Source organism: Pogoniulus pusillus, chromosome Z, assembly GCF_015220805.1.
Source record: "Pogoniulus pusillus isolate bPogPus1 chromosome Z, bPogPus1.pri, whole genome shotgun sequence".
NCBI classification, from domain to species: domain Eukaryota; kingdom Metazoa; phylum Chordata; class Aves; order Piciformes; family Lybiidae; genus Pogoniulus; species Pogoniulus pusillus.
Genome location: NC_087309.1, coordinates 75,680,847 through 75,707,028, shown reverse-complemented (window position 1 = coordinate 75,707,028; position 26,182 = coordinate 75,680,847). Strand labels below are relative to the sequence as shown.

Genomic DNA, 26,182 nt, shown 5'->3' with positions numbered 1-26,182 from the left:
TCAATGGTCTCTTTTTCTAGTGAGGGGCCCAAAACTGAACATGGTACTTGAGGTGTGGTCTCACCACTACCAAGTAAAGGGGGCTGATATTAGCCCCGCTTCCCAGCTATTCCTGATAGAAGACAGGATTCCACTCTTGGTGATCTGACCACACCACTGGCTCATACTCAACTGATTGTCAGTCAATACCCGCAGGTCTTTCTACATCAGGCAGTTCTCTAGACACTTTCCCAAGCCTGCAACATTGCAGGTCCCAGCACCTGGCCTTGCTGAATCTCATACCACTGGCCTCAGCCCATCTATGCAGCCTGTCCAGACATCTCTGCAAATCCTCCCTGCCCTTCAGCAGATCGACATGCCCACCCAACCTAGTGTCATTACAAGCTTACTGCGGGTGCACTTGATTCACTCACCTACATAACTGAAAAAGATGTTAATAGATCTGGCTCAAATACTGAGCTCTACAGACAACACTTTAACTGGCCACCAACTGGCCACCAATCCCATTCACCACTGCTCTTTAGGTCTGGCCACTCAACCAGTATGTGCCTGCCCAAGCCATGTGCAGATAGTTTCTCCAGAAGGATGCTGTGAGATGCTTTACTGAAGTTGAAGTAAATAGCATACACAGTCTTTGCCTCATTCACTGAGTCACCTTGTCATAGAAGCAGATCAGGTTGGTTAAGCAAGACCTGCCCTTCATAAACCCATGCTGACTTCACTTCACTCACCAGCCCCTCCTTGTTGGTGAGGACTAGGTCCCTCATAGCACAGTTTCTTGTGGGTTCCTCTACCACTTGCAGGAGGAAATAATCATCAATGCACTCCAGGAACCTCTTAGATTGCTGACGGTTTGCTGTGCTGTCCTTTCAACAGGGTGGTTGAAGTCCCCCATGAGGACCAGGGCCTGTAAGCATGATGCTTCTCTTATTTGTTTGTAAAAGATCTCATCTGCTTTGCCTCCCTGATCAGGAGATCTGTAGCAGACTTTTACTATGATGTTGCCTTCCCTTTAACCTTTACCCATAAGCTGTTATTTCATTGCACATCCTCAAGTGGAGCTCCACAGACTCTAATTTATCACTGATGTAGAGGGCAACACCCCCTCCTCTTCTATCCTGTCTGTCCCTCCTGAAGAGTCTGTAACCATCTATCCCTATGCTCCAATCATGCCAGTGACATCATAACCCTGTAGACTTGCACATACTTGCAGTTCCTCCTGTTTGTTCCACATGCTTCCTGTGTTAGTGTAGAGGCATTTCAGCTGTGCCTCTATTGGAGCTGACTTGCTGACTGATTTTCCCTTACCCTGTTCTTTGGGCACTCTTTTCTCAGTCTGTACTTCAACCTTAGGGTCAGATCCCACCTGTCCATACTCAGGCACATCTGTAGCTATCAACCTATCTCTACCCCTCGTGTCATCATGACCATATGGACTACCATGTGATGTTTCCCTGTTGGCAGCTGCTACCTGAAGGGGATCTGGCTTGTCTCTGCAAGACTTCGACTGCATTATTTTGTCCCCAGCATGCTTGTGGGAAGCAGGCTGAGAGCCCTTACTAGTCCCCCATTGCTCCCACACTGGTGTGCCCTCCCACAGTGTGTCACATGGAAGCCTAATGACATTATGCCTCTCCCCCTTCACATCCTGTTTAAAGCCCTGTCAATTAGCCCTGCAATCTCCTCTGCAAAGATTCTCTTACCCCTTCAAGAGAGGTGTTTTCTGTTTCGTGTCAACAACCCTGGTTCTGTATAGATCATACCGCTGTCAAAGAACCCAATTTTATGGTGATGTCACCTTCCACAGAGCCATGTATTAAAAGACTGTACTCAGCTGCTTAATCCAGTGTCTATGCCATCAGTTGGAACATCAGAAGAGAAGATGATTTGTACCACTTGACCCAAGGCCCTGAAGTCTGTTTTGATTGTTCTGGGACTACCAGCCATTACTTCTCCTCTCACATAGAATCACAGAATCAACCAGGTTGGAAGAGCTCTCCAAGATCATCCAGTCCAACCTATCACCCAACTCTGTCCAATCAACTAGACCACAGCACTAAGTGCCTCATCCAGTCTTTTTTCAAACATATGGAAGATCAATAATCAATAGTAGTCTGTAGAGCACACCAGGCTAGGAATTTTCCCAGCAACATCCCTAACTCAGGCTCCAGGTAGGCAGCACACCTCCCTCTGAGGGGTCTGCCCAACTGTTACTCTCAGAAGTGAATCCCCATCACTCTCCTTTTCTTCTTTGTTGCACTACTCTTAATTCTTGGGGCTGGCTGACATGCCCTGGGCAACTGAGCAAATGCACTTTCCCCTCCATTCTCCTCTGCCCGATCCTCACTTTCTAGTGCCCCATATCTGTTGTGCAAGGGCAACTGGTAAGACTGAGAAAATCAGGAGGGGGCTCCCCTGCCTCTGCAAGGGGGATCTGCCTCCATTCCCCCTCATCTCCTACGTCTCCTTCTTTACCTGTTTTATCTCAGTAGCAAGAGAAAACGGAACCTTCTACTTCTTGTGCAGCCCTCACCTGCTGCCCCTCCCTCGGGGATGGTATAGCCTGGATCCATTTCCATTTCACATTCCCATATAAACCTTAGTCTCTCAACTTCCTCCTTTAGCCCAGCCACCATACTGAGCAAATTATTCACCTGCTCACACCTCACACGAGTTTCATACCCACCACTCTCCATTTCAAGTGCCAGGCTCTAGCATTCTCTGCAGCCAAGGGTCTGGACACCCACATATTTGCATGCGACACCAGTCTGGGTGCCCACAGTTTTCTTAGCCACAGCATTTGTCTGGGTTGAAATCATGGCTAATGTTTTAGTGTTCGGGGTTTCTCCTTGCTGGTTTTCTTGTTGTCCCATGTGTGACACATGCTGTCAATCAAGATGATCTACTCCATGACTTTACCTGGCACAAAAGTCAGGCTGACTGGGTCTGCAGTTCCTTCCAGCCCTTTCTGTAGAATCATGTCACATTTGCTAACCTCCACTACACCAGGATCACAGGATATTAGGGGTTGGAAGGGATCCAAGGAGATCATTGAGTCCAACCCCCCTGCCAGAGCAGAACCACACAATCTAGCACAGATCACAGAGGAACACATTCAGACAAGCCTTGAAAGGCTCCAGAGAAGGAGACTCCACAACCTCTTTGGGAAGCCTGTTCCAGTGCTCTGTGACCCTTACAGTAAAGAAGTTCCCCCTTGTGCTGAGGTAGAACCTCTTGTGCTGCAACTTACACCCATTGCTCCTTGCCCTATCACAGGGAACAAGTGTGAAGAGCCTGTCCCCCCACTCCTGACCAGCCCTCATATGTTTATAAACATTTAATAAAGGACCTCACCAGTCCTGCTGGACTAAGACTACTGAAAAATGAGCTTAGCAAGCCAGGTCCTTCAGCACCCCTAGGTGGATCCCATCTGGTCCCACTACATCTAAACAGTGTACCAGGTCACTATTTCACCTTGGAACATGGGGATCTCAGTCAGTTTCCCTTTCCTGTCTTACACCTCAGGGAGCTGGTTACCCACAGAATAGCTACTAGAGACTAAGGTAAAGAAGGTATTAAGTACCTCATCCTTTTCCTGATCCTTTCTCACTATGTTTCCTCCTGTGTTCATTAAAGGATGGAGATTCTCCTTGGCTCTCCTTCTGCTGTTGATGTATTTATAGACACATTTTTTTATTATCTTTCACAGCAGTAGCCAAATTAAGTTCAAGCTGGGCTTTGGCCCTTCTGATTTTCTCCCTACAGTGTCGCATCACATCTTTACAGTCCTCCTCAATGGCCTACCTCCTCTTCCAAAGCCATAAACTCTTCTCTCTTCTCCCTCCTGAGCTCCAGCCAAACCTCTCTGTTCAGTCATGTAAGTCTCCTTGCTTGTTAGCCCATCTTTCAAGGCATGGGGATAGCCTGTTCCTGTGCCCTTAAGATTTCCTTCTTAAAGAGTGTCCAGCCCTCCTTAACTCCTCCAACTTTTAGAATGGGACAAAGTCCTGAGGAACTTTGTCAATCAGTCTCCTGAACTAAATGTGCCCTGTGGCAGTCCAAGACGGCCATTCTCCTAACCGCTCCTCCTTACTTCTTCGAGAACTTCAAACTTTGTCATTTCAAGGTCACTGTGCCCAAGGCAGCCTCCAGTTGTTACACTCCCCACAAGGCCTTCCCTGTTAAAAGGCAGCAGCTCCAGGAAAGCACCTTCCCTAACGGGCTCACTCACCAGCTGTGTCAGGAAGTCATCTCCCACACACTAAAGGAAGCTCCAGGGCACTTTCCTCTCGACAGTATTATATTCCCAGGAGATATCTGGGAAGTTGAAATCCCCCATCAGAACAAGAGGCAGTGATTGTGAAAACTCTCTCATCTGCATATAGAGTATTTCATGCCCAACCTTATCATCCTGCTTGGGCAGTCTGTAACAGATTCCCACCATAGTATCTGCCTTGTCAGCCGTTCCCTTGGTTCTTGCCCATGAACACTCAACTCTGTCATCACTGTAACTAAGTATTAGACATTCATATCCTTCCCTGTCATACAGGGCCATCCCATCACCTCTCCTTCCTTGCCTATCCCTACCGAAAAGTCAGTCAGCCTGGAGAAGCGAAGGCTTCAAGGTGACATTGTAGTGGCCTTCCAGTACCTGAACGGGATCTAAAGAAAGGCTGGGGAAGGACTATTCACAAGGTCTTGTAATGACAGGATAAGGGGTAATAGGTTTAAACTGGAAGAGAGGAGACTTAAACTAGATGTTAGGAAGAAGCTGTTTCCAGTAAGGGTGATGAGAGACTGTAATACATTGCTCAGGGAGGCTGTGGATGCTCCCTCCCTGGAGGTATTGAAGGCCAGGTTGGATGAGGTCTTGAGTGCCCTGCTCTAGTGGGAGGCGTCTCTGCCTATGGCAGGAGGTTGGAACTAGATGATCTTTGAGGTCACATCCAACCTAAACCATGCTATGATTCTATGAATTGCAGCACTCCAGTCATAAGAGTTATCCCACCACATTTCCACAACGGCTACAATGCCACAGTTGTCTCACTGCACAATGGCTTCCAGTTCCTTCTGCTTGCTACCCATGCTGTGTGCATTGGTAGAGATGCACTTTAGCCAAGTTAATGGTCCCATCAACTTTTTGGAGAGAGATGACATAATTCATACCAGGCCATATGCAAGCTATATACTTCCACAGCGGCCAATCTATCAACTCCTGCATCTTTGCTGACACACAGACCACCGTCCCCCACTTCCAGTGAGGTGACTGGCTCCAAAACCTCACTCACACACTGTGCCAAAGGTATCAGCATGCCACTTTCAGGCTTTTCTCTAGCAAGCCCAGTTTCATCCCCATTCCTATCTAACTGTAGCTTAAAGTCCTTTCAATAAGCCCCTGAGGATCCTTCTCCCTCTTAGAGACAGGCCTTCCTTAACTGTCATCAGCAGGATGTGTCTTCTAAAGTAACCCATGGTCAAAGAACTTTCTCATTGAGCTCTCTTGGTCTTAATCTTGGGCTAGCAGCCCTTTGGCTATGATCTCCCTGGTGTGCATCCAAGACCATACTCAGAGCAGTGTTGACCCCTTACTTTATTTCTTACTGCACTTGGATATCATTCACGTTCTGTGCTGAGGACTCATGGTTCACTGCTATTTGCTTTAACCAAACTGCCACACAATACACTTCTTTAAAAATAGATCCTTGAATTCCTTACAGTCAATCTCAGAAAGAAGAAAAGGAAACATAGTTTTCTCCACAAAGTAGTGGCCGAGGTGACAGGAGAATAAAGAAACTCCGACCACCTGTACTACTGCCAAAGACAGACAAAACCACACACAAAGTAACACAAAACATTATTTTGCCAAAAAGGAAGAGTGAATCTGTTCATTCTGGCTGCAGAAATGATGCAAAATCATGCAAAATGCACTTTTCTGATTCTACTATCTTAACATTTTAGATCTATTTTACCTAATTAACAATCACTTTTAGTGAAATGAAACGACACAAATGTGTCAGAGCTACAATCACATTTCAAAAGGGGAATCATGAGAAACAAAGCCATGAAATATTTTTTTGTTACATATTTGGGTTTTAAGTGACTAAACTATGGTTATACTGGGCAAATAAAAACACTCAAATACCACGAAGTTCTGTTAAGCTAAGCAGAAAACTGCTCTGAGACACATTTTAGAAGACATTTACCACCCTATAGCTGACAGGCTGTACCAAGCCAGGAATGTGCAAGCACACAGGAATGTAAGTGAACCCCTTAGTTTGTGTATAAAGGATTCAATCAGTTCAGGCTACAACCTGTGTTCATACCTACCACTAGACACATGCCGTTTTCTTACTGGCATCAGACTGCTTTCCACACACAGTAGCCAATGCACTTAGGTACACTGGTTGCAGCTAAGGGCATACCTGAAATTTCTTTTCCTCAAACTTACTCTTCCATAACATTTCTGTAGGTAAGACTCACCTAGGAGAATTGGTCATTGTCTGTATGTTGTCCAGAGCAGACTCAGGAGTGATCTTTTCAGTTGGGAATCTATTTTGTTACCTTTTATTCATTCCTGACATGTTGTCTGTAAGCAGTATTCCAGCAAAACAATGATACTTCATCCCCTGTTTAACAAGCTATTTAAGAAACACCCTAAGATGCCTCCTCCATCCAGAGCTCACCACTGTGTTATGGTGTCAAGGTTAATTGAGGAGCTAAAGGCCAAGATCAAGTTTCACCTTTCTTTGGGAGGATTTAGTTTCCTGTCTAACTATAGTTTTCAAGATTCACATGGAAACTGACACAGCCAACCACAGCTACCTCTGCCTGCTACCCTTCTCTCCCCAAAGAAATGCTAACCTCTATCAATCTAAACGAGTTCAATTTCCATCTACACTTCTTTTCTGGCAGGGTAGTATAAAGGAGCCATTGTACATAAAAAGACTCATGCTCAGTGACCCTCCCACCCTCCTCTTTTTTAATGAAGGATGCCATCAGCATAGCAAAATCTTCAGATGCAAATAATCCATTCTATGCAGGCCATTTCCTCCTCTGCTTTCCAAAATCTACCCACTTAGCAAGGACACCATTTCAATTTCTAAACACTAAGAGAGCTCTTTGACTGGTTAACATTAAGAAACACTGAATTCTTAAGTTTCCCCTGTAGCTGAGGCTCTTCTTTATTTTCCTCCCTCAGAATGAAGCTAACTAAACTAGTGGCTAAGTTGTCGAACCAAAAGAAAACATTCCATTCAAAGAATTTCCCTAATATTGCTCACTGTCCTAAATGTATTTTCAAGAATGTAACAGAACAGAAAGGTTATCAGTAGTTAGCTGAAATAGAATGAAATGGGGAAAGACAGATCACTAATAACTAACTCCAAAGTATCTAATTAAAATTTAAGTAAATCTGGGAATTAGGACAGCTGGGAGAGGCACTGGGAAGCTCTCAAAAGCTCAATGCATTGTACTTACAAGACTTAGAGGCCAAATAAGAAAGGGTGGTAATTAACTTAAATGTGCACAACGTATGGGATCTCAGTGGCAAAGACATTACTCTTTCAAGGCCAGCTGGTATAGGCAGCAGTGCACACAAACATCCGTTTTGTGCAGGCAGTGGTCAGTGAGAACAGCACTCAGCTGCAGACTTTACACAAAGTACCTGTCTACAGAAGTACAGCTTGCACGTATCAAAAAAAAGCTGCCCTGGCTGCTGCTGGGAGCAACTCAAAATCTGCACCATCAGTGAAGCACCTCACTTAAACACTAAGTGATGTCATTGTGATTAACAGCCTATCACTGCATGAATGGTTGTCAATGTACACAGCCATCTGCACAAAGACAGCAAGCGCCTGGTAGGAATTCTTCCTTTGGCACCACAAGGCTATGACTGTCAGGTCAGAGCTTCCACAGGCACTGCACTAAGTTGCTGCCACAGAGGGAAGGTACAAAGATGGCGGGATAAGGCAGTCTCATCCTTTGCTCAGGAATATGAACTCACTATCCAAATCTGGCACATTTAGCCTGAACCATGCAACCAGACAGACACTTCCAGTTCCCACAAGAACGTACAGACTCTGACCTGACTTCAAGAACCGTATAAATGCAGCAAAAGCAAAAGCAAGGGTTCAAATTATCTGTTTCCATGGCCTCAGCACAGTATGGCCCAAAAGCCTGAGAGCACAAGAAGCTTTGCCAAGGAGTGAAAGGAAGACTATTTCCTCTGCACTTAGGCTAGATTATCTAGTAAACTCTGTAAGAAATTCCAAACATTGCTAAAATAAAGCCACATGTACTTCTTTTATACTTTTCTTCACCAGACCAGCAGAATGCTTAACAGATAGTGAGAAGGCAATTTTCTTTCCCTTGCCAGTCTTCCTGTGAATGGCAGGCATGGCACAAGAACATCCATGTTGGCTCAACCAAATGAACTCATATTGCTCTACCTTTAGTAAGGGCCAAAACTATCTGCCTGAGGGAACATGTAAACACAAGGAAAGCACATAGTCACTCTTACCCAGCATGCCTTTGTAGCCCAAAGATTTCATATGCCAGAGGTGATGCCTTCATACCTGTATCGCTCACACTCACAGCCTCTGGGCAGAGAACAGGCCCTGTGCCATCCACCTGACACACAATCTGCATTCACAAGGCACCTGGGGTTTACTGTGCAACTGGCAGGTTGCACGATTTCTGATGGCAGCAGAAGAGCCTGCACTGATGTTTGCTTTGAGCATAGAGGGAGGGGCCGCTGCAATGCCTGAGCTTCAGGCATCATGAGAAGCAGCTCCAATACCTGCTTAGCTGGCCACACTGGCACTCAGAAGCATAGAAAAAAGAGAAAATTAGCAGAAGAGACCATCTATTGCTCTCTAAAGTGACTGAGGACTGTCAGAGTTCACAGGAAACCTTCAATAACATGGTAATGGGCAGAAAAAATTAACTGGTGGTAGCTACTAACACAGAACTTGACTGTCAGTTTTAATTTGACTGTCTAGCAGCTAGAGCAGGATAGATATTTGACAAATGAGCAACTACATCAGAGCCAGCTGAAAACCTAAAGCACGGGCTGCTACTAGTACATATTCCCAGGAAAAGGGTACATAACAGTGCAGATCCAAAGGTGATGGGAATACAATGGCCCTCTCCAAAAAGAACTAACAGACATCAAGAAAATTCTGGTTCAGATGATACTGCAGAAAAAAACAGTATTTCTAAAGGGTACATTTCCGCTGCTGCAGAAACGCAGCTCTGAAAGGGCACAAACATAAAGAGATTAGGCCAAACTTTTCTTAGAAACCCTTTGGTAATAAACACTTTAGCTGTGGCCATCGTTTCCTGTGCCCAACCACCCTGAGATAATATAAAGAATTATTGCAACTCAACTCACCGATTTATAGAGAGTATTTCTCTTTGAGTTTGAATTACTCACAATATCTTCCAAACAGAACCAAAGTTAAAATTTGTCCTACTTTACAGAGCTATGTGGGGCACATGCTCTTGCTGTGGCTGGGCCTGGGCTTGTTGAGTGGGGAAGCACATGTGTGAACACAAGCACTTCTCACAAGTATTATAAATTAACTTTTCCATCTGTGAAAGAGTTGTAGCAATGTGGAGATTGTTCCATGACCATAGGCTACCTTCTCCCCTCCTGTTACTCTACAAGGGTGACACATTTAAAATGCAAAATTATCTGAGTGCAAATGTCTGAGTTCTTATTCTCTGTATTAAAATATCATCAGTGTTCAGAGCTGGCAGTAAGGAAAAATGGGTGATAGAGGGCAGAGGACCACAGTCAGGCTGGCTGTACAAACCACTAGGAAGAAGTAAAAGTTTATGAGCAACACCTTCCATGAAGGACACATGAAGGACATTTGATAAATACTTCTCATATGTTTGCATAATTCCATTTTGTGCCCCTAGGCATTCAGTTACACTTGCATTTGAGGAAACTGCAGCATTAATCTGTAACACTAACAATGAAACTGATCTAGAATAAATAATAGCCACTAAATAGTTTGTTAATTTTACTTATCTATAAAAGTCTCTGTAACACTGCTCCCACCCCACTGCTGTTATTAAAAAGCTCCAAAAGATCAAACAGGGCAAACCAGAAAGATGCTGAACTCCACCTTACTTTTTAATTATTTTTTAAACTCAAAGAATTAAGACTGATCTCTCTTTGTCAGCTCTGGCTTCTCATTTCTGTACTGTACTGGAAGTACCACCAGTTCTTCCTGTATCTTCAGATACAGAACAAGTTTTAGGAGAAAAAGGGCACTTAGGGCAGCACAAAAAAAGCTGCTTCAAAACAGGTAAGCCCATTCCCATTTCACCCCGTGACTCATTTATAAGAATAGCATTATTTATAATGTATTATTCTGATCATCATCCAGGCTGAGGACTGAATATAGCCCTAATGTTTTAAGCAAATAAAAGTTGAAATAGTGGCCACTATGAGGCAGAAAGGCACACTTATGGCACACCAGTGAGGAAACACTGGGAAGGTACAGTATCTCCACAAAGAGGACAACTGAAAGCAGCTATAAGTCACTTGCATAAGGTGTGTTCAGCTAGCAATAAGGAAAATACCTTTCAGAAGTCACAGCTCTGGTGGTGGGGCTGAGTCAACAGCTAATATACAAAGCTGTTCCCAGATTTTAGATAACATGGAAGATTATAAACAGGGGGTGTGTGTGTGAAGAAGAGGTATGAAAAGAACTCATTCACCCAAAAAAGCCCCATTCTTATTTGAACTTTTGCCCAGAACTGCAACTAAACCTGAAGTGTTCATTTAATGGATATTAAAGCAGCTTGGCTACCTCTTGTCTTAAAGTTTCTTAATTCCTGTGAACTGTAATCTCTCATTTTTTCCTAAGCAGCAAGAGCTTTACAGCTTTACTACGACAACAGCTTTACAGCCATTCCTGTTCATTCTGAAAGAAGAAATGCTATGAACCAAGCAAAAAAGTCTGCTTTGGTATTTTTTTTCCAAATATTCAGATCCAAACTGTGTAATGGCAGGAGACTGTACAGGCAACACAAGGGCATCTTCAGATGGAAGCTGTTGATAGAAGGCTACTCCTATGTGTTTTTTCAAAATCAGGTTATAAAGAACAACTAGGTTGCCTGATTAAGAGGAAGTTCAAATAAGCATCAGAAAACTTTAAAACTCATATTCAGTCTTCAAGCAGTTTTTGTTTGTGGGGCATATTTGCCTAGAGCATACCTAAAGTAAAGTCTTTTTTTGTGATTTCATCCACGCTACTTTAAAAGACACAGTTCCACTGCAGCAAACAGAGCAACAACAGGTGAGAGCTATGGCACAGTTCTGGGCTCGCCAGCCTCCAAACCCATGGTGAATCGTCCCCTGTTGTGTAAAACTGAATACAGGAAACAAAAAAAAAAAAGAGGGAAGGAAGGGCACTCCAAACGTATTAAGATCTCAGCATCTGTTAACAGAACTGATACGCATCTAACAAGGTCAGGCATTTAAAGACAGAACTTGATAAAGCACACTAATTGTACTATCTACTATTTAGGACAAGCACAGGGTTTGTCCTAAAATCAGAAAGAGGCGGGGGAGGAAAAGTTTCAAACTTCAGAGCTGTCTACAGAAATCAATGCGACTTGATACTATATTAGTCTTTGCAAGCTGAGGAACACAAATGGGGGGAAACATACAAAATCCAACACATACTGTAAAAGGAGTGGAGCAAAGTCCTTATCAACATCCACTCTCAATCCCCAAGTGGGATTACAAGTGGTGTTAGTCAACTGAGACTCACATGCCTGAGCCAAAATTTCCCTGAAAAAGTTACTGCTGTGCTGCAAATAATACTGTGAATACTTTTCTGTATTACACTGTCTTCACAACTAAGCCAGTACTGAAAGGCAACACAAAACAACTTGGAAAGCATGTTTGTCCGTGTTACCTTTATGTACCCATTTTTAATGTTTTGCTCTGCAACATGAGTCAACATGTCCAGTGACAGGACAAGCTGCAATTAGCACAAACTGAAATACAGGAAATTTAAGAAAGAAAAAAATATATACTGTAAGGGTGACTGAACATTTGCACACATTGCATAGAAGGTTTGTGTAGTCTACATCCTTGGAGATATTAAATCAGTAATATGGGCCTCACCTCTACCAGGAACACATCCTATTTATCTGTTATTCAAGTTTCTACCTATGTTGTTCAAGAACTGCTTGGTTTTCAGCATCCAGTTTTCTAGCCTCATCTAGCCTCAACATTTCCTCAAATCATGATTATAACAAAGCACACATGTATTTTACAGTGATGGACATCTAAACCATTAGAGAACTGGGGGTAATTAAAAACAAATATGTAAATAACACTGGCCAGCTTTGCTCTTCTTTTTTTCGCTTTTCATTCACTCATCACATCTGAAATCATCTTCAAATACATCGTTGTGCCTGATTGCACTCTGACTACAGGCAAAAACTTAATTATTATGACCCACCTTCTCTCCTACCTCCAATTACTAATGTATTCCATTATAGTATGACCTGTATGTGGGCAAAAGTTCATATAAAAGCAGGTTAAGTGTTCACCTTTTGCACATAGGAAACTAAAAGAGAAACTCCAGGCTCTGTAAAATAAAATTGTCAAGTGAATGTGGACGTAATCTGAACACGAGGTTGCATCTCTGAAGTTTATACATTTAAGACTGACTCTTCAGCCACTACCTTCATGTAGGAGCTGTGCTTGTGTAAGCCTCAGCCCCCACCAAGGCAACCATGTTTCATCTCTCCTCATTTCCACTGCATCAAACATTACTCTTATTTCTCTTCAGTCTCTTCCCATTTCATGTTTAAGCTGTTTTTTGCTCAGTGTCTCCCTAGTACTCCAGCTCATGTTGCTTCATGCACACCACACACATATTTAATGCCTCATCCCCATCATTTGTCAGTATACTTCTTTTTGGAGGAGGAAGAGAGGAATTCAACAGGTACTTCTTCACACTTTCTTTCCACATATTTTTATTAGTAACCAAGATAAGGCCTCATATAATTTTCCTGTGTTAATAACATCCACCAGTACAGTAGTTTGGCTCATGGACAGCTCTCAAGAAGTTAATAACTCATTTTCTGCCTTGATCATTACAACTGAATTCTGTAAGCAAAAGAGATCATACTCAAATGTACCATCTCACCATCAAAAATTCCTCAGCTTCAGATTTGAGATGTTTCCCCAAATCCTTTGATAGATATGGGGCATGTTACCCACTGGCTTGTTTCTACACAGAACCAGAGCTATATTCCTCTCCTGCAGTTTAAGATCAGATATAGGAAAACCAGAAGCAGACAGAAAAAGAACACTAAGACCTAGACAGCAAATTTTATATAAATAATAAAAATGGAAAGCTGGAAATGCCTAATAGTATGTTCTGATACAGTGACATAGACCCAAAACAGCGTTTTAAGAAACATCTCTTTTCCTGGAACATTAAGACAGGATGGCTTAAATACTTTAAGACCTTTGTAAAATCCTTTTCACAAAACAATTTTCACAGTTTAGTTTATAAGAACTCTCATCCTCTGAAGTACTTACAGCAATTTACTTCTTCAGAATAAGATACTTAGAAGCATTAATAATTGTATCTTTGAAATGTTCCTGAGGTGACTAAATATTACTGCCCGCATTATATAAGTGATGCACCTAAAGTAGACAATATATATGATCTGTCTATGACTACAGGAACTGAAATGCCAACGTCAAATAATAAAAAGAGCTTCCTTTATGTGGTTCAGATGAGCAATATCATCACTGCCTTTACATGTCTACTCACTAAAAATACTGCCAATTTCAGCACATTCATTTTTTTCTACATCTTATCTTACAACATTGACTCACATGAATTAATCTCTTCTATATTCTGCTCATTGACTAAGTAATGAAACATTCTAAAGACATTAAAAGATCAACGCCCACAGAACCAGCAGTTGGGTAGGTACAACACAGCAAAAAAAGCACTTCTATAGGTACAAATGGTAACTCACAAAGCTCAGGTTTTCAAGTAACTTGACGGAGGTCAAGCAGTTAAGAGTGTTTTCAAGTTAAAAAAAAATTATCTTCTTAATTATCAGGCAAATAAGGCAAAATTGTCCAGGAAGCTTACTCACTGCAGGCTTACTGCAGACTAGTTTGAACATTAGCTCCTATTTGTCAAACAGCAGGCCTTTGCTTAAGATGCAAACCTTGTAATTTGTACTTGCTTTAGAATCAAATGCAGTAAAAGCTTAACAGAAATTTATTCTTCTCTTAATCTGTAAGAAGCTTAATTGCTTAAGGAAGACATGATAATGCATAAGTTAGTAATAAATACAACAACCTTCTCTTTTCTCGTATCAGTAGTTCAAACCACTCAGTGCCATATGAACTCTTCAGTCTCAATCTCAACTCTTCAATCACCAATATGAATGAAGCAGGGTCTGTTTTGAAATCCCTTGCAATCAACTCCTCTCCCACAAAGACACAGAGTCAAGTATTAAAGCAGAGAATACGATGATCATTTGCTATACATTTACAGAAAATACAACAGGTAAGATTTTTTCCCTGCTGATCCCATAGTTATATCCAAAAGAATAATGCAAAAGACTCAATTAATGGTTTACAGAATGGCACAGTCTTCCATACTTACCTGGACAGCACTGTATTTAAAGTCATGTAAATATTATTAGTTGAGTAAATAAGTGTCAAAGACTTTTAGTCATCACAGATGCATCATGTCAGAATGACAATACTGATTTGCAAGAATGTTTATGTCATGCAGTTGTGCAGTGCTTCTTACCCAAACTAAAATACGGTATGATATCTGAAAAACATACTGAGACTGAAAATGTATTCCAAGCTGCCCTCTCCTGTACTATCTTTTGTGCCAAAGCTCAAAATACAACAAGAGTTCACAAGCAAAAACAACACAGTGAATGACATACAGAGGAAAAAATCTATCAAGCACTATCAATGTGCTCTTGTTGGAGTAACCAATGCTTTTAAGTAAAAAGTTTCAAATGAAGTTCATAGACTAGCACAAGAGTTGCAGAAATCAGACAAGAGAAAAAGCTATGAAGAAGCAGGACAAAATTCCCTGCCTTGACTTTGGCAGACAAAATCCACGGGTGCGTTCATAGCCTTCAATCAGCTCAGTGTAAGAGCACAGCATCCTGACTGACAGTTCATATTTTAAACTTATACTCAAAAATAAAGACCAGCAGGTAACAGGGGCTTGAACAAAAGATAGTACTTTGGGGTGCTTTTCCTAAAACGAACGCTGCTTTCTTCTGTAAACAAAACCCTCATGCAGCAGGCCCCCTTCAGGTACTGGAAGGCCTTATGATCTGCCTAGAACCTTCTCTTCTTCAGGCTGAACAACCCCAACTCTTCTTCTCTGTCTTTGTAGGAGAGATGCTCCAGCCCTTAGACCACTTTTACGGCCCTTCACTCCCTCTATGAGGTCCATGTCCTTGAACTGAGGGCCCCAGAGATGGACAATGTACTCCAGGTGAAATCTCACCACAGCTGAGGAGAACAGAAGAATCACCCCACCCAACCTGCTGGCCATGCTTCCTTAGATGTAGCCCAGGATGCGACTGGCCTTCTGAGCTGCAAGCGCATATTGTTGGCTCACATCTAGCTTTTCATCCAACTAGTCTGCATATTTTACTCCTTCTCACTTCCCTACTAATGCTGTGTATTGACTCACCAACTACAATGCAACGTTTGTATGCTAAATTGGGACTAATTTTGCTGTCATTGAATCCAATGGCAAATGACTCCAGGAGCTCACAGGTAGCTGGCTTTTATTCAGAATTTCCAAGAAACAGATTTTAAACTCATTTCACTGAATAATACCGACTGCAAAATATTTCTCTTCACCTTTGCATTATTTATTCTTCATGCTCAAATATCCCAGGTTGTTTATCTTCATCTATGAATTCTCAATATATACTTATGCTGCAGGCTTTTCAGAGAAGGCAGTACGTTATTATTAGTCTGGGTATTACGTATCATTTTTTTGTTCCCATCTCAGGTCTTTGAGTACTACTTTTATATACATTCAATACTACTGATGATGCAAAATGGAGACAGCTTTTCTGGGACTCTGGAGAATTGACAGATCAGACTGAAAAGCTCAGGTGTGAACGCCAAGTTTGAGGTCACTTCAGAAACAACTGAGGGTCACTCCTTTCTAACGAAATGTTCAACAGCTGTATGTAGCTCACCGCGACATGTCACCACTACCATACATACGATGCCTGTGATTAGTTTCTGAAGGAGTGCACCTGAACTGCGAACTGATTCTACTGATATACCTAACCATCAGTGATCACATTGAAAGGCTAAAATACACACCATATATGAGATTGATGCCTTTTCATAATTTCATAGGCATTTCCTCAAAAGTGCATCCCTACTAAAATATGATCTACACACACAATTCTGCCACAAAAAAAAACACTGAAGGCAAACTTACTGAACAGGAAAGAGCACTGCTTTTGTAAGAAAGATACTGAAGATACAAAAAAAAAAGAAAGACAAACTGTCACGTAAGCAGCTTCCTGAAAGGTAACTTATCATGTTACTAGCAAAATGCAACTTTCTGATTTCCCCCTCAGGGCACAGTTTACTTCCTAGTTCCTCCATTAACATAGTGTTGAAATATTTAATGCAAATTTTGAAAAACATAAGCACTTAGTTTTAAAGAGCTAATATCAGACATTTCTCATTGTTGCACTTATCTCTCTTGTGCCTACTCCAGCTCCCAAAATGCAATTCAGAAAGGTTTAGATAAAAATACAATTTACACTGCTGTTCAGTCACAGAAGGTCTTTTCTAGTGTTTGGCAAAATCTCTGCAGCTCTGTCTTGCTGCCTTTGTGTTGCTGTTCAGGGTATTTCACAGTGACTGCCCTCTTTTAATGCTACTCCAAAGAGCAGAGACTATGTCACATCAGAAGGAGGTGAGAGAAAATGCTACCATTCCAGCAAGCTAATCTCCACCAACTATGTTTTTCCTCTGCTTAAATCTCATTTGCTTCAGGAACTGTCTTCTAAACATAATAGAAAAACACAAAACATACAGTAGATACTTCTGAAATAAGCACTTGTCAAGAGCAAGCTAAGAGTTACCAAAAATATAAATCCATGTGGTACTATGTCATGAGCACATTGAAAGATAGGACATGTGGTTAACAGGAGATCCTTAAAAAAAACTACTTACCACTCTTTTGTCAGATCCTCACCTAAAAGAAGTCCATCTTAAGAAAAAAAGCTCACCTCCTTTAGCATATAGCAAAGCATCTTTTAGTCCCCCCAACCAAATAGCAAGGGGATGTTTTTTCCTTTTCTGTTTAATACAATTTCATACACATTGCCAGACACACATTGATGACTCCAGTGAAATAACACGGTAATGGAGCTGTTGCGAGTGTCTCTGTGTTACACATACCTCCACCTGGCTGTAAAATAAATAATGAACTGAAGGTCTGAGATTTCCCCCTTGCACAGGGACAAGATCACTTGCCATTCTCTCCAGCTACTACTTCCCAAGATACAAAGAGAAGGTGGAGAAAATGCATCTGTGGGAAAGTACCAGTGCGATAGGATCCACTGCGAATGCACCTTTGGCTCTTGCCATTGTTTCCTCTCAAATCTGTCACCTTAATGTGACATTTTATTATGGACTGATATACCTCTTAAACAATAACATAGTCTCATCAAATTCCTGAAATCAAACTCACATCAGAAGAAATTAATTTCCTATCTCTTTTCTACATACACTGACTCAAGCAGGAAGTGTCCAGGGGTGCTCTGCAGCAGGTGGGAGAGAAATGGGATTTGTCCTAAGAAAAAAAAAGAACTAGAATAGTTTGACCTACACTTTACCTACATCTGCCTCTGCCCATACTTACTTACCTGATGAAATACTAGATGTGAAGGCAGTCAATTCAGTTATTTTAACTGTTCTCAGTGCAGAATTCTACAGTATCAACTCATACAACCCACAACAATTACAGGAGGTATGAAAAATTACCCTGCTTACCTTTCATCCCAAACTTAGAGTGTCTTCCGAACTTCAGAATAATGAGCATTATTACTAAACCAGTACACACCAGTGCTGCAATTCCCACCACAACATACACCTAAAAAAAGACACAAAGAGACCTACTTGTTTTGTTTTTACCTTCAAAGACATTCAGTAGATATTTCGATTAACCTTGTTAGGTAAAAAAAAATAAAACAACCAAAAAAACATTTCAACTGGGAACCACTGCTTTCAATGACTACAAAAAACAACTGTTTCTTGAGGTTTCTTCTATCTGTTTTGTTTTTTTTTAGAGGGGCTTGGCTTGGGTTTTGGACTTTTTGTTTGTTTGTTGGATTAGGGGTTTTGTTTGGTTTTAGGGTTTTTTTCCTAAGTTCTGACCACATCATTTATAGTTGTGGTGCTCAAGTAGCTCAGCATGCTCTTACAATCTTTGTGGGTGGGTTAAACGGTAAGAAAGACTTTAAGATTACAGATCAGGAAACAATGTATACACTTACAGTGATGCTATCTTCATTCTCTTTGTTGGAAACATCTGTAGAGGTTATTTGATTACTGTTATTTGTGGTGTCTCCAAGATCATTAGGCGTGGTTTCATACTCTTAGGAATGGAAAAAAAAAGGTTACTTTTATAATTTCGTACCCTTAGAAGGGGACAAGTGTAGTATTTCTGTTCTATATCACCTTAAGGCTCTTAACAACTTTCAGGACTTTTAGCATTTTGGAAATGATACATAATTGCTAATGTAGCTGTTTGGAGAGGGGATCCTTGTAGCAGATAACAGAACCAATGAGCTGCGACTGACAAGCTTGAGAAGTCATCTACTCCACACTGTGTATCTCTACCAAAAAACTAAAGAACTCCATCCATAATGCTGTTTTTATGCACTCCTGACTTTCTATTAAAAATAAAAGACTGTCTACCCTGAACTTCTACAGCCTTGTATTCAGGCAAATATAGGAGAGTCCTAAATATTAGCTAGGAGACTTTTCTCTCAGCTGAGAACTTATTGCTGGTTTTCTTCATTTAAAAACTAACACAAAAGAATGTTGGGTGTACAGAGATTACAGTTCAGCATCGTAATTTGTCACATTAGTAAACCTTAAAAAAAATTAGGTGCCTGAGATGGTATGAAGAAATTTGATTTATCAAAATAATTTCCACTGGCAGGTCTGTAGGGGTGAATCCAGAACTGTTTCATCAAAAGGATGAACATGGCTTAATTCTTTATAATCATTCAAAACCAAAACAGATATTTACAGTTCATCATTTCCTGACAAATTATTCCTTTTAGAGAAAATTAATTAAATTGTACATACAAAAACTTACAGAAAGGTGCACTAGAGCAATATTTTTTATGACATTTTAAAAAAATTATTGCATCTGGAAATGTAAAGAACTTTTCAACTTTATGACTGTAATTCATGCAGATGAAAGAAACTATTAAGGGCAATAACTGCATTACAAAATGTGCATCCAGCACTGTATTTTAAATATGCAACTAACTGCCTGTTTCTTTATGCATTTGGATTAAAATCAGTGCCATAAACCTACAGATGAAATTTTAACACAGCTCTTATTAACTACAGAGGAAGGAACCGCTATGACCACAACAGAGCTGCTGTTTATAAAGGGCAGGGAGGGCCTTCTGCACCTCCTTAGAATTTATCTTCTTTAGCTCCCAAGGCCACTTCAGAGCGCAGAGCTGAGAATGCCAGCAGCAAGCTGCAGTAGGCCTTTGATCTCCATGCATGTAGGAACACATTTGCTTTCTCCAAAGCACTCAGTAGGGTGTAGATTTTTTAGTATTTGAAGCTACGCAGTTACCTCTGGCAGCAGTGCTACAGTCTCTACAGTGAAGCTGTCTAATCAGCTCATACAGCTTATTTTGGCTCTATACTATGCATGCCAAAGTGTAGGCCACTTTTAAGCCAAAATACAAACGAAAAGTGCACTTAGTTCTCATCAGCGCAAACCCTGCCTGAACAGCTCACCTGTGCAAGCAGCCCGAACACTCAGACAAGGTGCAGTGCAGACCATCCACCACCATTACTACATGCTTTGCCACAGCAGAGAGGGAGATTTTTTCATTCATTTGCAGACACAACTCAATTTACAAGTATCTCAATTTCAAGATTGGGCTTCCTTCACAATTAACTGGGGAAATCTTCAGAATGATAGTTTTGATCAATTCTTTATTTATATCAGCTTTTTAAGGCCATTATATTATATATCTATATATATATTTCAAAACAAAGCAGAGTCGTCACTGCTCTGGTTCTCTAATACAAGCTTTCTAGAGGGAATTTTTTTACTCTTACTTTAATCTGTAAATAGAAGTGGGCAAAAGCCTATGGTGTCTGTAGTTCTGTTTATGCTCATGTCTGTACTAAGCTACCTATAATCACGCTCTGAAGGGCCATGCATAGAGTGTTTCAGGTCTGGTCTATGGATCCTCTGAATCTGCTTTTATACTAAAATAGGCAAGAGCTAAAGCAGGCCACATTGGTCAGCTTGGGTTACATTGTCATTCTCTGATGTGTAACTGTGAAGCATTTGCATTTGAACTAGTTCCATATCTTCAAAGCTTCTTGAAATGGGTGAGCCAGTCAAGAAAAACATGTATGACAGCTATCCAGCCAAAACCGGGTGATTCCAAGTTAAACAAATTCCTGTTCATTTCACTATGAAATCCTGACATAGACACCAAACGCTGATACAGACAGTCACGCCTCTTGAGTCATGCTACGTCGGACTTACATCGCTTCAGGGCCAAGTTCTCCAGTGCTGCATACTTCTTGCAGCCATCTGTGACTACATCAACTGCAATGAATTGCAGCTGAGGCTGGGAAGTATTTTGCAGATATTTCACAAACAAGGTGCACAGCAGTTGGGATATAGATGAGAACAATCACACCATCACTAGGGGTCACATTGCACAGTCCTGTGGCTGATACAGGGCATGTTGTCCCTCTCAAGTTCACAACCACATTAGAAGCAGGAGCATGGCTCAAAGACGTATACTCTGGGCCAAGGAAGAAGACTTTGCCTTTGTTTTCCTGCTCAACCCAGGGCAAGCAGCTCCGTTTCTCCCAGGGCAGGACAGCCTTCCCTTTCTACATTTTCCAAGACGTGGCACAGAGGAGATTTAAAAGAACTAGCAACAGTTTCCACTGCTCCCACTTGCAGCAGGCAGTGCCCCATGCAACTGGGACTGCCCCTGTAAAAACATACAGCCTTCTGTGACTACTTAAATTCTTCTAACATCACTGTATGGTCAAGACACTTCACAGAAAACATCTGGAAATCTCACATGGAAGTACAAGACACAGAAGGTCAATTCCCAAGAGACAGACTAAACACAGCTACAAAGAGATTTGATGCATGTGAAGGAAAACGTGAAGCCAAGGGTCCTCTGCTTGTCTTCATCACACCTATCTCCAGTTTCTCTCCCATTGCAACCTAGACCTGATTGGCCACAGCCACGGGGCAGCGCCCAATGCCTAGGGCTATGGCTGTCCATAGTCTTCCTGACTGCCTACCTTGATTCTGGCTTTAGTGGTGGGATGGGCCTGGCTGCTAAGCCCTGCCCTCATGGACACTTTGGGGAGCTCCTAGGCCTGCAGCACCTCAACACTTGCAGGAGAGTACCCTGCAGCTCCAAGTAACTTTACCCATAGCCAACAGACTGACAGACACACAGACAGTCCCTGTGTCCAGCAGGAGAAAATCCTCTCCTGCTGCCTTTACCCTGTACAATAGGCACATGTGCAACATGATTAGCACAGGGTTATGAAAAATCCAGTTTAAAGGGAAGACTGTAGAGCAAGAAGCAGAGAAGCAGTGCTTTAAATCTTCCTTCCAACATAGGCTAAGTTCTGGGTAAACAGGTTAGCATAGAGATGGAAAAAAATGTCATGAAAACAGCTCAGGGCCTTTGAGGAGCTCATACTAAGGCTCTCACTGTCCGCGGTGCTGGCAAAGGTTTCCTGAAGAAGTGTAGCAGTTCCTAAGCTTTCGAGGTGGCCTCATTTATTCACCTCACTAATTGGACTCATGAATTTGGAATAATTAGGGAAACACTCTGGACTACAAAGTATTTCTCAAAGCAAAAACTGAGTCACTGAAACAAAGATCAAAGACAGCAGCTTCAAACAGCAGAAAGAAAAGCAAGGAATAAAAATGGAGGCTGCTTTCATTACTACTAGTCTGGTAGGCTGTGATCCACCAGCCCAACTTGAGCATAACCTCAGCAGAAAACTAAGTCACTAGAAGCCAGCATTCACATGGTTACAGCCACACACAGGCATCAGGAACTTGATAAACAGCTCAGAATCAAAATCTTCACATACATATAGCTTATATAACACAACACACGTAAGAAATTGTGCAAACCATCACCTTCCCACCCCACTAAAAGAAAAAAAAATAACTGGGAAAGAGGGAGAAGCAGCTATCACTTAGCATTTCTAAGCACTTAATGCCAAACTGATGCTTCAACTGCACATTTGCTAAAGTTTAATGACATGGAATGGAATCAAAGCAATAAAATTTAAATCAACTTAAGGAAACTTGAGTCATGGCCATTTCATTCAAACAAAAAGTACACCAAAAAGGATCCAGCTTCTACTGGAAGCTAAAGGGTGTCTGAATATGTTGGTTCGGATGGACTCTCCTACTCACCAGAAATATACCAGAAGTTTTACATGAAACTAGTCAGTTGCTTTTCATTCTGGATCTTCTACTGTAGTAAACCAAAACGTTTCACCTAACTAAAAAAATTATGTGAACACCGTGTCATCAAATCTTCTGGCACACACTCAGATATCTGTTGATATCTGCTTATGCAAGAGAGATTAAGGGATGGTAAAAATGAGTGGATAGAGTAAAATTAATTGCCTATAGGAAAACTTACTTGTGCCAATTTCACTTTTAAGTGGGATTTAGGGGTACATTTTTGGAGGCAAACCAAGTATGGAATCATCCCTGAAAAATAAATTAAGTTATATAAGAAGAAATCACAAACTTGCTTTCCTCCAAGAAATGCCTCCAAAAGGTACACAAAATCTGCCTTTCAGCTGTATTAGATAGCTGTCACCCTACAGGATCAGCTGCAACTACTCACAGAGGTGGATTTATGTTTTTCTTAATACGAATCAAAAGCAGCGCGGTAAATCATCATATTGCCCTTGTGAATCTTAACATAAGGCAGGAGAAGAATGAAAAATACAAAGTGTTGTTATAGTACGTGCTATTTCAATTTAATTGAGCCTAATATTCCATCTTTTAATGGTTTCAATTAATTAATTTCTATCACTAAAAGAAAAGAAAAAGGAAAGCAAATATATACCATAAACGTCTGGATCCACAATTGGGCCACTACCTGTACACAGAGAAGAGAAAAAAAAATAAAAAAGAAGAAAAAGAAAAAGAAAAAGCTTTGTAAACAGGTTGCAAATGCTGGAAGAATGCTTTCTTTAATAAACTTTTTAAAAGTTGGTAAGTTATTTCAAATAGTAATGATCACCACCTACACAAATGCAAAGCAATACCAATATATTACAGCACCTTTTATTAGATTACATCTTAAATCATTTTAGTGCTATCACAAAGGTTAATATTTTCATTCATGTGAAACAGCTAATGCACAGGGCACACTAGTTCTGGCAAAGACAGGCTAGAATTTTGCCAAATGGGGGGAAATTCTGCTTTCTGCTGTTAACATGTATCTGGAATAAGTGCAACAGTAACTACTCCTGTTGAAAAATCAATGGTAAAATTCTCTCTGACCTTCAGTGGAAGTAGACTTCAGTGAGCATTAACAATCACTGACTTTATACTCGGTCAAAAAAAAATATGCTATTACATCACTATGAAAGCAAACTGGTTTAGCTGTGAGCAGGTAAGTTAAGGACTAGAGGTAGTAAAGACCTAAGGAGCACCATTTCATGTGCTCTGTCAAGGATGCTTCCAAGAAGCCAGCTGTATGGCTGATACATAGACAGAACTCTCACCCAATTGAAACAAAAAAAAATCCGACGTCTCAGAAGCAATCCTTTAACACATCCAAATGGATACTTATCTAGTCTACATATTTTTAAACTTTACTAGTTCCAGCTTTCGGCTTTTTCTGAGCTGTAAGGTTGTGCGCATTTATGAGTATAATGAACATACACTGAAATTAATATAGTACTATCCATGCTTTCAAAGGTATTTTTTTGTATATACCCATTCATTCTCATCTGTAATATTTTTACAGTATAGCTTATGTAGTAGGCTTCAAATCACCTCTTCCATATTTTACTTTTTTTCGTTTGAAAATAAACTTAACAGTTAGAATTGCTAAAGATTGCTGTGATTTTAATGCCATATGTACATATATATATATGAGTGACATTACACTGGCATAAAGCCAATGTCAAGTCCATTGTGAAAAATGACCAGAAAACCATTGTTTCTGTTTATGTTAGTAGTGTGAGAATCTGCCCTGAAAATATTAAACACAGTTGAAGTTTCTTTGCAGAACAGTAGTAGATAATTAAGCTGATTATTAAATGCATCAGAAGATATTGTAGTTTCCAGCAATACAGGTTAATAGATCTCATGAGAATTGTCACTGCAATCTGCCGAAATAAAAAACAAGTGAAGAAAGTTTGTATTATCTATCTTCAAGTAACTCCTGACCAGTGTTCTTTGCCTGTAAACGTTCACAGATTCAGGTTTTCCAGTATAAAACATCCATCTGCTGAAAGACTGCATTTCTAATTTATATTTTGTAATCTAAGAGTAAAATAATTAAAATAAAATAAAATAAAACAAAATAATATTCCCATGCCTTTATTCCTGATTAAATGGCAAAATTTTTATTACTATTTACTGGAATTATGATAAAGTCATCTGGTTATTTTAACTTCCAATTCCTGTCAGAGACATGAACTAGGAAGTTATCAACTCCATTCAAATACATTTTATATAATTAAACACTTCAAATAAAGTTATTAAAAAATCAGGATTCTATATCCTGTGATCCTGTATGAACTTCAAATTCCTGTTTAGGAAATAAATACATTTTAAAATTGCTTACATAAAAAAATAGATACTCAATCACCAAAACATCAGTCAAGACTATTTTAACATAAAACTTCAGCACAGTAATTTGGCACATTTACAAACATTTACATTTTTTTAGGCAAACACAGACTAGATTTGCTGGTGTGGTCTCAGAACAGCTTGTTTTGTAAGTAAATTTATTAAGAAACTTTTTCTCATCTTTAAAAATTGCATCAAGTACTTCTTTTATCAAGTGCTTCTTTCTTTGTGAAGTTGAACTTTTTTAAATAAAGCAGCAGCAAAATAGTCCAAAAACATACTTCTTCGACACAACCCTACGTCACGTCATACAAACAGGATGGCACTTCTAAGGCCTACTTAACATACTCTTTTACTTTGACAAAATACTATGAGACTTGGAGTTCTTGAGTGGAATTCTAGCTGATAGATAAATAAGCTTAATTAAAACTGATTATTATTGGCAAAAATCTCTCTGACATTTATGAGCTATTTTGGATCAAATATGAGAACATCTCCACAATGAAACATGAACATTTCTAGCTTACTGTTCACTGCACTGTAGGCTCAGATAATCAAATCATCCTCAGCTAGAAAAGCTTCACAAGAATCCAAAAACTTTAGAAGATTAAAGCTTGTTAAAGATCTAGCTAGTAAAATATAATAATGATAACTTTGTTATCACTAATTCAGTCAAAATTCCACTGTGGCACACGCTCTCCTCTCCTTTATGCCCCCATCCTCAGACCAATAAAAAATGTTCTGCAAGTAGCATGATGGAAATTGAGAGCATCTTACACAAATTATGTCTTCATCACATTTGATGCAGCTTTGAAAGTGGAGTATTACACAGTTATCCTTCAGACTAGTTATATTTTATATAGGTTTAAGGATTGAGTTTAGGGGGAGACAATTTCCCGTTATTTTTTTCTTTAGAGCATTTGCCCGTAAGTGATGCAATAAACACAGAACCAGATTAAAGGTCAGCAAGTATTCTCCACCCCATGAAACATCAGGGCCAGTATTTAATTCAGTTATGA

At 40.5% G+C, this 26,182-nt stretch overlaps 1 protein-coding gene across 9 annotated transcripts in view; it reads right to left on the bottom strand.

Moving 5' to 3' along the window:
• The window catches only part of NTRK2 (neurotrophic receptor tyrosine kinase 2), a 227,066-nt gene that overhangs the window by 149,835 nt on the left and 51,049 nt on the right, over positions 1-26,182 (bottom strand). For 7 of the 9 annotated variants that reach the window (XM_064140082.1, XM_064140073.1, XM_064140074.1 and 4 more), the window contains exons 9-11: positions 23,425-23,457; positions 18,574-18,674; positions 18,071-18,170 (exon numbers count right to left, since the gene is read on the bottom strand). In XM_064140082.1, coding sequence (XP_063996152.1) covers positions 18,071-18,170; positions 18,574-18,674; positions 23,425-23,457 — 234 coding nt within the window. Of the gene's footprint in view, positions 1-12,991; positions 13,142-17,296; positions 17,487-18,070; positions 18,171-18,573; positions 18,675-23,424; positions 23,458-26,182 lie in introns of those variants that run through there. The other 2 variants (XM_064140080.1, XM_064140081.1) reach the window with 2 other exon arrangements.